Source organism: Budorcas taxicolor, chromosome 15 (genome assembly GCF_023091745.1).
Source record: "Budorcas taxicolor isolate Tak-1 chromosome 15, Takin1.1, whole genome shotgun sequence".
Lineage (NCBI taxonomy): Eukaryota > Metazoa > Chordata > Mammalia > Artiodactyla > Bovidae > Budorcas > Budorcas taxicolor.
The window spans coordinates 56,177,994-56,190,681 of record NC_068924.1 but is presented as its reverse complement, the minus strand read 5'-3'; the positions used below and the strand labels follow the sequence as shown (position 1 = coordinate 56,190,681).

Genomic DNA, 12,688 nt, shown 5'->3' with positions numbered 1-12,688 from the left:
ATCTAAAAAATAGTTTCACATCTCTGTGACTTCAAGTTTACGAAGGGTAAAGGAGCCATCTTTATGTCCTAGAATCAGGGTGTCTAAGAGCAGATTAAAAAGAGGGGAACCTGAAGTCTAAGAAGAGGATGTCTTCTCCCTGGGGCTGAGTAGGCACTCATTTGTTAATCAGTGAATGAATTGCTGACCAAGGCTCAGGGGTTGGGGATGGGGGGGGGGGGGGGGGGGGGACTGTGTTTACAGAAAGAAGAGAAAAGATAATAGAAATAGACCCCATCAAGGAGAAAATAATACGACTTGATGACTGTGATCCCAAGATGTGAAGGGGAGAGAGCATTAAAAAAAAAAAATCATACATGTAAAATCTCATTGCTTGGGAAAGTCCCCCTGAGGGAACCAGGAAATTGGAAAAGTCCTATGTTTAATCAACTGGGTACATAACTATCATTTTTAAGTCAATACAGCTGACCCTTGAACAGCATGAGTAAATCCACTGATAATTTATAGTCACTCCCATCCTTTATCCAAGGTTCCTCGATATCCAAGGATTCTACCAACCATGGGCTGTGTGGTACAGTAGTATGTACTATTGGAAAAGAAATGCATGGATGGGGACCCATGCAGTTCAAACCTGCTGTTTTTCAAGGGTCAACTGTACTGAAATCTGCCTCCAGTTCACCTGTTTATAAGTTACTCATATGAGTTGCTGTCCTGCTTTTTGCTTTTCCCTGAAGTTTTCTATCCAACTTTTCCTCCCATGTCTGAGTGTCTGGGAACATGGTGGAAAAAGTGGGGCTCATTCTGAATTGTGGGGCTCATTCTGAATTGTGTGCGCCTTTCTTACCAAAGGACCCAAGGAATTCTTAGCCTTTTGTTACTTCACTCTTAACTCACAGTTAAATTTGTCACTTTGAAATTTCCTTAGGAAAAAATTTATTTGTTTTTTTAGATATGCTTTTGTTTGGGAAGTTACACTTAGAGTGACTTTCACTTTTTGCTTCTCTTTTGCATGGAATATACTGCCCTTGGTTATGGAGAAGTAACAGGATGCCTCCCGAAGGCATTCATTCCTCCTTGCTCTGATCGGTATAAAGCTCCTGTCTGCTGTATACCAGGGCTCTGTGTTTGTGAGGCACTTGGAAAGCACTGCAAGCTGCAGAGAGTGACCATGAATAGCAAACTTAATTTGGTCTAATGTGTTTTGGCTTGCTTGACCTCACCAGAATAAAAATGTGCCTGTTTAAATTATTGTATTGGAGTTAAAAAAAAAATTCTAGAGGCATTTATCTCATTGGAAGAACCTTGGGATTGCTTTAGCGAAGGTTTAAGTCCATGTTTAATGTCAGTTAGGTTTGAAAGATGTTTAATGTAGAGCTTCAGTAGCAGACTAGGTTATTGTGAGTTCTGAATTTTAAGAATCTGAGTTACTGTTTTTCTCTTGCTACTTTTTTTTTTCCTAGACGATTGGCTGGCAACGACCTTTCTTTTATCCACCCAAAGGCCTTGTCGGGGTTGAAAGAACTCAAAGTTCTGTAAGTAATGCAATTTTAGAGTTTCACAGCTGGCTGTGTATTTTCTTTCTGCGTAGTCAACATGCTTGGAGCTAGGTTAAGCACATTTTCTTTACGTTCAGGATTAAAAGATTTAAGGAGAAGCCAATGGGTAGTGTGGGAGGCTAGAGGGTGATTTAGGCAAACTTGGGTCTAGATAACAAAAGTTAACGTCTAAATAATAGGTATTCTGACCTCCAGTGCATTACAGTTGAATGTTAGGCTTTATGTGTAGCGAAAGCACTGAATCAAAATCATACTTAAGCTTCACTGGCAAGCTTTGTTTCAGCTTCTCTCCACCCACCCCCATTGTTTCTATTCTTATTATGTTAATAGCTATAAGAATTTTGAATTTGCTGACCCTAAAGGCAAAAAGGCTTACAAGAGCTCCAAATGGTAAAAATCATTTTAAAGCTGAAGAGAATTGAGGTGCCTATGATTTACATAGCCTCTGAGGGATCAGGAAATAAATTCCTGGCAGGGAGCTGGAGCTTGGAGGTTGGCAGATTGGAGAGCAGGTGAACCGACCACCAGCCCTACTTTGCCGCTACCCCTCTGGGTAAGCATCTGTAAGTCACTCAGCCTCTCTGGTTCAGTGAGTTAGGTGGGCCTTTTTCCATTCCATTCTGTGGTGGTGATTCTAATCAGGTAGTCATTTGATAAATGTGACCAGGAAGGGCATTAGGCAAAAATAGTAAAGACTTCATTTTCACTACTGATCTATACCTCCATTCTCCAGGTTGGCGATAATTAGATAATCAAAGCTTTATTTCTACCTCAGCCCTGTATTCACTGAGGACATGGCCACTGTTCATAAGAGTTCAGAATCTGCTGTCCTCTTGGCAGGATTGTCGTTACCTAGTGTTGGGTGTTTCTGGACTTTGCTTTATTCCAGATGCTTTTTTCTAGAATAATGCTTTACTCCAGGCATTAGGGATTCCAGTGGATTTGCTTGCCCTGTTGTTGTTTAGTCACTCAGTCCTGTCCAGCTCTTTTGCAGCCCTGTGAACTGTAGCCCACCAGGCTCCTCTGTCCATGATTTCCCAAGCAAGAATACTAGAGTGGGTTGCCATTTCCTTCTCCAGGGGATCTCCCTGACCCAAACCCACTTCTCCTGCATTGCAGCTGGATTCTTTACCACTGAGCCGCCAGGAAAGTCCTTACCTCCCAGTTTTAATCTGTTATATGTCCCAGTTAACACTCATGGTACCTCAGCGATGAATATTAATTAGGGTGTCTTAATTTCTGAGAAAGAGTGACAAAACAATCCCAGATGATCCAGCAGGTCTGTGTTAGGAGATGGCTTGGGAAATCAGCCTACCGTATTTCTGGCTTTAATGACAAATGCCTCTTACTCTTTGGTAATTTTCTTATCTTGGATGCATTCTACCTTGACTCCTCCCCCTTTCTTGCTATTGGAAAGTTTTTTTTTTTTAAGAAATGGTTTTAAATTCTTCTGAGAAAAAATGGTCACAATTGTTTCTTATTCACTAACCCAAGTTTTCCTTCCAGAACCCTCCAGAACAACCAGTTGAAAACAGTACCCAGTGAAGCCATTCGAGGACTGAGCTCTTTGCAGTCTTTGTAAGTAAACTGTCTGGTTTTCTGCATCCTTGCATCATTAGGAGACCACTCAGGCTGCTAAATATGTACAGAACTGGAATCCTAGAGAAAGGAGAGATGAACCCTCTTATTTGGGATAAAAATGGGAATGACTGGTTGCTGTTACTGAAATGTCCTTTGAAATATCCTATCATCTCCAAGGCTGGGAGAAAGCTACAAGGTTGCATGTGGCAGGGGATTATACTCTCTTTGGAGTCAGAGTTGTGTGTGCACTGAAGTCCTAGAGTCTTGTGCCATGACACTCAAGAAACAGCCACAGAGGTTTCTCTTCCGGGTGCTAATGAGCATCAGAGCACAATGATTATAGATCTTTATCTGTGGATATTGAACATGTGTAAGGGATGGCAGTTTAATTGCCTGTGCTGTCTTCTTGTTTTTTTTTTCTGAGGCAAAGTTGGCTTGATGTGGAATATTCAAGATTTCAGCTCTTCACCAACAAGGTCCTGCTGTATAGCATAGGGAATTATATTCAATGTGCTATAATAAACTGTGCAAACTGAAGTTGCTTCAGTAGTGTCCAGCTCTTTGCAACCCTATGGACCATAGTCCACCAGGCTCCTCTACCCATGGAATTTTCCAGGCAAGAAAATCCTGGAGTGGGTTGCCATTTCCTCCTCCAGGGGATCTTCCTGACCCAGGGACTAGATTTTAGAAAAGATTGAGAAGCACTGAACTGAACTAACCCGTATCTCTTACACTTCCTGCACTGGCTGATGGGTTCTTTACCACTAGCACCACCTGTGAAGCCCAGTGGAAGAATATATGAAATGTATATGAATATGAAATATACGTATATATAACTGAATCACCTTTTTGTATACCAGAAAGTAGCAAAACATTGTAAATCAGTCATACTTGAATTAAAGATTTCAGCTCTTGGTTTTAACCATGTAAATCCCATGGACAGAGGAGCCTGGTGGGCTGCAGTCTAGGGGTCGCGAAAAGTCCGACACGACTGAGCGACTTCACTTTCACTTTTCACTTTCATGTACTGGAGAAGGAAATGGCAACCCAGCCCAGTGTTCTTGCCTGAAGAATCCCAGGGACAGGGGAGCCTGGTGGGCTGCCGTCTATGGGGTCGCGCACAGTCGGACACGACTGAAGCGACTTAGCAGCAGCAGCAGCAGCAGCAGCAGCAGCAGCCACTATTTTCAAAAGCTTTTTCATGTAGCACTTAACTCTGTTCTAGCTTGCATTCTTCCGCATATAAATGTGTGTGTGTGTGTGTGAACCTGGAGAACGGGTGTCATTGCCTCTGTCATTTGGGTATGCACACCCCACTTCTCCCTAGAGTCGGGGGATCAGGTAAGCAGCAGTAGTATCGCTGGAGCTGTGCAAACCCACAGAAGAGTCTGAAGAAACAACCATCTTTATGTTAAATAGACAAATATTTATTCATAACTAGAATGCATGTCGTGGACTAGCGTCCAGTCTCCCCATCCCTGACTTAAAAGATCTAGTTTCTCTGTCTTCAGGGACTAGATTTTTAGAAGAGATTGAGAAGCATTGAACTGAAGCATGTGGTTATTGTAATCTTTTCCCAAGATTAAGAGAAGGCTTTCACGTATTTATCTGTCAGAATATTTATATTGCTCTCAAAAGGAATTCAGATAAGTTCAGATTAATTAGAATTCTGGAACAGGCCTGTCTGGTTTTGAATCCCCATTCTTGCCACTTGTTAGCTGTGTGATGTTGGGCAGGTTATTTAAAATTCTCTGTGAGTCGTTTGCTTATTACCTACCATGTACTTTCATTCGTGAAAAGCACTTCAACAATATATGCCCTGTAGTAAGTTGCTCAATAAACATTTGTAGAATCTATTAATAGTAATAATGGTGATGACTATTTCATCTGTTCTTTTGATTGCTAGATTATCCAACTTGCCTACCTAGGTGAAGGAATTGTCTGAAAGTAATGAAAAAGTATTCTTTATAACAGGCAATTTCATTGTTTCTTATGCTACTACAGTAATGAACACAAATTTACATGGCTTCTGTTCATGTCCTAATACTAAATACAGTGGGACTAAGGCCTAGTTTCTTGAAGTGTGGCCCTTGGACCACCCACAGCAAAATCACTAGGGGGGATATAACTAGAATACAGATTCTTAGGCCCTATCCCAGGAGTCACGATATTGTGTCTCTAAAGGTAGAGTCCCAGAAGCTGTATTTTAAAAAATTTACTCCTATCATCCTTGTGTTTACAGAAGTTCTGAGAATCACTAAAGGAAAAACTGAAGTAGAGACCATACTTAGGTGTTCTGGGCTATATAATTAGGTTGTCACCACATCACATATCTGTATACTAATCTATCCCATCGGTTTTTAAATTGCCCTTTGAAAGAACTGTGAATTTAAGCATTGTAGAAATGCAAGTGAACTAGGGAAGACTTAGGTAAAAATGATTGACTGGCTCGTCCCCTCCACTGGCTAATATAAAGTAATTTTTAACTGAACCAAAAGCATATCACTGGAAATTGTAAATTATAGATTACCTTTGACTTTAGATATTTTGATAGTTAATGGGCAGTGAATGTGAAAATGAAAAAATATACTAATAAAGCATAGAATATGCTATAAAGGCCAAACTTTAAAATATATCTAATATCATAAAAAGGTATCTGGGGTACTGACCATTTCAGTTCTGGTTTTAATATAAATTTATTTAAGGTAGAAATTTGTTAAGTAGCTCATTTCACCCAAATGCCAAGTTATGGAATATAAGAATTTGTCATAACTAATTGAATAGGATTCTGAATAGATTCTTTTGGTGAACAGATTGGAGTGAGTTCCTTTAAAGAACGTGGTTTCACTGCCTCCACACCATTTCTAACCTCAGACAGAAGTACACAGAGAGAGCCATCTCACCTCCCTTGGATCTGAATTCATTAGACATTTTAAATAGTTCTCATTTTCTTTTGCTTCTTCAGAATTTGTTTTCCTTCAGAACCTTCGTACAGAATTGTTCTTATTTCCCAAGACTTAATGATCAAAATATTCAATCCTTTTGTCTAGCTGGAAGGTTGAAAAAGAAAAGGCTAAAATCTTTGAACCTTAGAAAAATTACCAAGAAAATACACAAGTAGATTTTTTTTTTTCGGATTTGTCGTCCTTCAGTGCATTAAAATACACATGGCATTTATGGCAATTTAGATGGTTTAAAGTATTTTTCACAGAAATTGTAGGTTTTTCCCTCTAAAGTAGTGTTTTAAATCAAGGATACTGTGCTCATCACCACTAAGTGTGTTGCATAGTTTAAATTAGGTCCAAAATTGGGATGGGAGGTTGGGGTACGGAGAGGAGTTAAACTATATTTTTTTAATAAAGGCACTGGGGCTTTTTTTTTTTTTTTTAATGCATATCAGAAATACAAGGAGCTATATGTCAGGGCTGTCTTATTTAAGAAGGAAACGTTCATGAGTTTGTTAGCATAGTGGGTGTAGTGGTCAAGTTAGATACAATTGAAATTCTGTCCTGGTGTAAAACAGTCTTATCAGTACTTGAGTCAGTTTGAAAATCTGATCTTCAGACCTGAATTACATGAAAGATTTCCTTATGGTTTTGAAATAGTGCTTAGAAGGAGCAAAGTTCATTAGGGCTTGAAATTGACCAGAAGTGGTTTGATTCAAGTGGGTGATGATGGCCGTAAAAGCCAAAAGCGAACTGTAGATATTAATGAAAAGCTCACCTAACAACCCTCCATGAAGCCATGAAAATGTCTAAAGCATTGCCTGAGTCAGATATTAAAATGACAAGTCAGAATTTGTTCCACTAGAATTTTAAAAAATTTCTCACGTATATTGACTATTAGAGGATTTCAATGACTAAATTTCCTAGGTTTTCTACCATAACAAAATTTCTTAAATATTTTAAACTGGTAACAGAATATAATACTTTAATGTTTATATTATGGGTAAATGAGGAGTAGAGAGAAAAGGGGGGAGCTTTTGATTATACTGAACAAGTGTTTATGGTAGCATAGACATTCATCAGAAAATACACATAGAATTGTTACTGTCATTTCATTTAAGGCAAGAGAAAAAAAACTATGTGAGTCTCAGTAAAATATAAAACAGGCTTTTGAGAATAGGGAATAGAAGCACATTTTAAAGACAAAAATAGTAAGGGAATTCAGTCAATACATTTTTAACTGTTTAATAATTGAAGTGCACTTAAATAGAGTAATAGTTATCTCTTGCCAAATGGAGTTGAAATGGTAAAATAACTTAAGCCACATAATCTCTTCACTTTGTGAGATATCTAATGCTCTTTACTGCCATTGTTGAAAGAATTAGTTTTTGTTTCTTTTTTTGGTCTATTAATTATGATGAATTTTAATAGCGTAGATCATTTGTACAAATGCACACTTTTCTAAGACCATTTCTCTGAGAAACGTTGATCTTGGTGTAAGTGCAAACTCATTATATTTATGGGTGTGCCACCAACACCCATATGAATTGAGGCATAAGGATTAACCACTTGAGTCACCCCACATCCTTTTTCTCATTAACTTTTTATGTAAGATTTCCATTTTCCCAAAGTTCTTCCTTTTGACTTCTTATGGCTGACTTTATAATTTGGGGAAATTTTTAACAGAGGAAATTGTGTCTGTGCATTTATTGTTTATAGTTATTTTGCATAGAAGATAGTTTCATTGCTGTTCTTAGCTCAAAACTCACCTAGTTCTCTTGCTCAGTGAAGACCACCCCTTTTCTTTGGTGAGGTGGGGCACAGAATTCGGCAGGAGCCCAAGTGGTGTGTATAACACTGGACTTTTGTTTAAAAGGCCTGGACAACTTTTCTTATAGTGTTTTGCCACATCTTTTTTCCTTCCAGTTTTATTGAGGTATAATTGACATATGCCAATTTTGTATTGCTGTATAACTTTAAGGTGTACAGCCTATTGATTTGACTTAACATACATCTTATGGAAAACTCTGAGTCAACTTTTTGGTCAACCCAATAATGCCACAGTAAGTTTAGTGAAAATCCATCATCTCATATAGATACTTGAAATAGAAAAAACGTTTTTTCTTTGTGATGAGAACTCTTATGAAATCAGGGTTAATTTTCTTAACACAGAGAGGACTTAATGCCAATGGAGTGTTGTGAGTGTGGGGAGCATTGCTCATTATTTTCGTGAATGTTAATGAATATTATCTCATTATTACAAAATAAACAGTTTACACTTTTAAACTATTATGATGCTGAGAAACTGGGGAGGGATCTCAATCTGTGCTTAAAATATAATCCAAACTCCTCACCTGGCCTCCAGGGGTCTGCATCATCTGGTCCCCATTTGCATCCCATCTGGGTCTCCCTGGTCCCTCCACTCTCTTCCTGCTGTGTTCTAGTCACTAGAACCTTCTGGGAGTTGCTAGGACCACACCAGCTGGTTTCTGCTACCAAGTCTCTGCCCTCACTGTTTGCATTGCCTTGAACACTCCTTGCCCACCTTCCTTGGCCCGTTGCTCTGGATCTGTTTAGATGCTTTTCCTATTCAACACGCTTTCAGAAACTACCCTCCCCTGCAGCCCCTGCTAATCCTTATCTCAGTACCCTGTTTATTTACTTCATAACACTTTGTAAGCACTTTGCAATCATTTTTCAGTGTGTTAATTATAGTGTGGGTCCCTCTTCCTCATGCATGTGGTGTGCACCATTTTTAGTTTTTTGTGCCTAACAAGATGCTCAGTTTACATGTGTTGAATGAATTGCAGACAAATTAGCTACAAGGAGAATTTAATTGCATGATTTAGTGACATTATATGGTTAATTGTATGGTTGTATTTCAGTTCCACCTTATTTATAGAAAATATACAGATGTCTGAATGTGAAATAAATGTCCTTAACTCCCCTCCACCCAAAATATATATCTCTCTCCCTAAATAGAAGTACCTTGAGTCTATGAAGTGTGTGTGTGTGTGTGTGTGTGTGTTAATGTGTGTGTTTGAACACACTGCTTTCTACTCAGTAAAGCGAATCTGCTAAGCAACTCTGTAGCCAGTACATTACCAGTCTGTTACATAAAGGATGCCTGTCTTTTCTCAAGGGTAGGTTCTAGAAACTCCAAGGAATAAACAAGCCTAAAACTCTTTGTTTCTAAGTGGATTCTTAAGGCAGCTGCTTAGTTTCTGGAGCTCTCCCCTTTTTAGTGCTCTTCCAGTTATCCTGACTATCAAAAAGGAGGCTTCCATCAGATCCTCACCAGGACCAAGGGTCTTTGACCTCGACTAGTCTGCCTTTGGGAAGGAGACTGCATTTGGATCTGGGGCACTTAGTTGGGAGCAGGGGCTCAGCACTTGCATGGAGAGGAAGGGACAATTATGGCAGGATCCGAAGCTAGAGCAGCTTAGAGAAACTGGAGGCATGAGAACCACTCTAAAGTCAGAACTTCCTGAACTTGAAAGCTGCCAAAGCTGATTTCTTCAGACACAGGCTGCCATTTTGACCTTGCACCCATTTCGTGTCTGTGTATGTGTGTGTGTGTGTGTGTGTGTGTGTGTTCACTAATTTTCACCAAGAAGGCTAAGTCTCTAAGACATGGATTTAAGTAGTGAAGATATATCAACAAGGGATTTGTGAAGAAAATTGAGATTTGCCCAGGGCATGCAGTTCCTCAACATATTAATTACTAGCTTATCTTTGTGTTTAAAAGCAATTATTCCAACAATTATGCCTGATTGTGTCAACACTAACATTTAGGACTAGTTTTCTCAGATTTTCAGATGGGGATTTAACTTTTAAAAATGAGTAATTCTATTAGTAAAGTGTCCTTAGTTCCAAAACTTTGGGAAAAATCGAAGTAACTCAAAAGCCACAAAGACGTTAATCAGAGGAACTGTTTAATTTTTTCTATGGATAGTAGGTCCTTTTCTTAATACCTGTTAATTTTGACAAACTAATTTTTCAAATGTACTTATACCTAAGAGAAGAGGAGAGGGTTGCTTTGGTGGTATGTGACACATATTTTTAACTTGCCTGGTGGTAATAAGGATTGTTGAGAATCTAATGAAATGGTTTGTTGATGTAGAAAAAATTTTTTTAAATTATGTTCTTACTTTTTCCCCTTTGGTACCAACTCAGAATAGCAATTAAATTTAATATCAAATATTATATTTGTAAGTAAAGTAGTTTATTTGCTCAGCTTAGTTTCTTCTTGTTGTTTTTCTGTATTTTTGATAAGTGTATTCTGTGACATAAAATTCAAGCTTGAGATTTATGGTTCCTTTCTTTTTCTTTTTTGAGAATTACAATTTAAGTTTTATTTGGGGCAAAATGAGGACTGCAGCCCAGAAGACAGCACCTCATATATATATATATATAAACATGTCATTCTTCCATACAATTATGCTTAGCCAAAAATTCAGATTTTTACATATCTCTTTGTTAGGAAGGAGGGGAAACAACTGACTTTCACATGCTGGTCTTAGAAACATTAGATTTGGGAAGAACTTCTAGTAAAATGAAAGAAATCAAAGACGTTGTGGCTATGGTCATTTTTATAACTTATTTTTTTGGAACTCTGAGTAGCTGTGTGACTTGGCTTGACTCATTCCACTAGAATCATTGCTGAAGGCGATTGTTGTTTCTGTCAGGCGTTTAGATGCCAACCATATCACCTCGGTGCCTGAGGACAGCTTTGAGGGACTCACTCAGTTACGGCATCTGTGGCTGGATGACAACAGCTTGACGGAGGTGCCAGTGCATCCGCTCAGCAATCTGCCCACCCTGCAGGCGCTGACCTTGGCACTCAACAAGATCTCCAGCATCCCTGACTTTGCCTTTACCAACCTGTCCAGCCTGGTGGTTCTGTAAGTATCCATTCCTTTTAACACCATATATTTGTGTTAATTTGGGGGCAGAAGCAAAGTTCTGGTGGAAAATTGTTTTGAAAGAGCCTCACTGAATTGTGTTCTTGGAGAGCTGGTGTTTGGAGGAGCTGCCTATTTTTTACAAAATTACGTGTGCTGACTTTTAAAAATACAGATCAGGATAATTTAAAAATGAATGGCTGATGATAACAGTTGAATCTCTCGAAGTTAAATGGCCGTTTGTAGTCAGGAGAAGAAAGTGGGTCATGCAGCGAACCCTTGTGTGGCTTTTTGTGTCCCAGCAGTGCATTCAGTGATAAAAGAAGCAGAGTTCTTTTGGAGATGTGCATGGAAAACAAGTTTCAGTGATATTTCATGTTTCTTTACCAACTTGTCTATTCAAGGAATATGTGATTCTCTGTTGTTTTTAATCTTCGAAAGTGGCATTTTTTGTAAAATCTGTTACCAGTTCTCCCTTATGAAGCTGACATTTCCCCCACGTCCTCATGGGAGAATTCATCAAAGTTTTGCTTCATATAATTAAAAGTGCATCAAAATTTAGTTTGGATATGGGTAACTTCTCAAGAATCTCCCATGTGTGTAACCCTTCTCCACTAGAGCGATGTTTCTTTTCCATTGGCCTCCTGTGTTCAGTGAATCTGAGTTTGTACCGTGTTTATCAAGAGATACCTACTCAATGTTATTTGTTTTCTATTAGTCAAGTGTTGCAGTGTTTAGCTGCACCATTCCTTGAAGCACTATCAATTTAGACATCTAAACATGATTAATAGTTGCTACTAGGTCACACGAAAATCATTTTGATGCTTTTTTCCATAGGCATCTTCATAACAATAAAATTAAAAGCCTGGGTCAACACTGTTTTGATGGACTTGATAACCTGGAGACCTTGTAAGTTTACTTCTATTTTGGATAATCACAGTTGGGATGTTGATGGTGCAATTGGGCATTTCACTGCAGAAAAAAGTAATGGTCTTGAGTTCAGCTCATTATTAATTTGCTATAATAATTAATTTGTTTTAATGTACGACTAAAGTCTTGCCTTCAGCTAACACAGTCATGGAAGCTAATCTAGGTTTCTGGTTAAAAACTTGCACAAGAATGAGCTTGATATTTCTTTCAAAAGGACATGGTAAAAATAGCTGAGTCTGCCAAGCTATATACCGTTTCAGAAATTTTGGTTCTATTATAATATATGATAGACAGTTTCAGAACTTGGAACCTTATAAAATTGATGCTGGAAAAGCTGGTTTGTTTCTTTGTTTTCTCCATGATCTCAGCTGTCTTGCTAATTGTTAACAGTGGGCTTGAATACTGTGTTGACTTTTATCTGGTAAATGCAATGACGGTTTCCATTTTGCTTAGGATACTTTTGTTGTTGTTTCTGTTGTCAGAGCGTTTGGGAATTCTGGCTGTTTCAACTGCAAAAGACATGATGCAGCTGTGTGTAAACAAGACTAGGACCTTTATATTTGTTGTTTTGATTATATTAGTGGCCTTTGTTAGGAGATTTTTAGTATTTCCCATTGTGGTATAGTGAATGATTCAGAGAATGTTCCAGTTAGATGGGTAAGTAAATAACACCTGATTGAAATGTTTAGGGTTTGTAATATCAGTATTTTGTTTAATTGACTTTTTGGTTAACTGTCCAGTCAATGAGAAGACTTAAAATCTTTCAGTACTT

At 38.4% G+C, this 12,688-nt stretch overlaps 1 protein-coding gene across 1 annotated transcript in view; it reads left to right on the top strand.

The window, feature by feature from the left end:
* LGR4 (leucine rich repeat containing G protein-coupled receptor 4) overlaps window positions 1–12,688 on the top strand; it is a 102,239-nt gene that overhangs the window by 74,546 nt on the left and 15,005 nt on the right. The window contains exons 3-6 of the mRNA XM_052652851.1: window positions 1,461–1,532; window positions 3,063–3,134; window positions 10,771–10,986; window positions 11,824–11,895. Of these exons, the coding sequence (XP_052508811.1) occupies window positions 1,461–1,532; window positions 3,063–3,134; window positions 10,771–10,986; window positions 11,824–11,895 (432 nt within the window). The remainder of the gene's footprint in view (window positions 1–1,460; window positions 1,533–3,062; window positions 3,135–10,770; window positions 10,987–11,823; window positions 11,896–12,688) is intronic.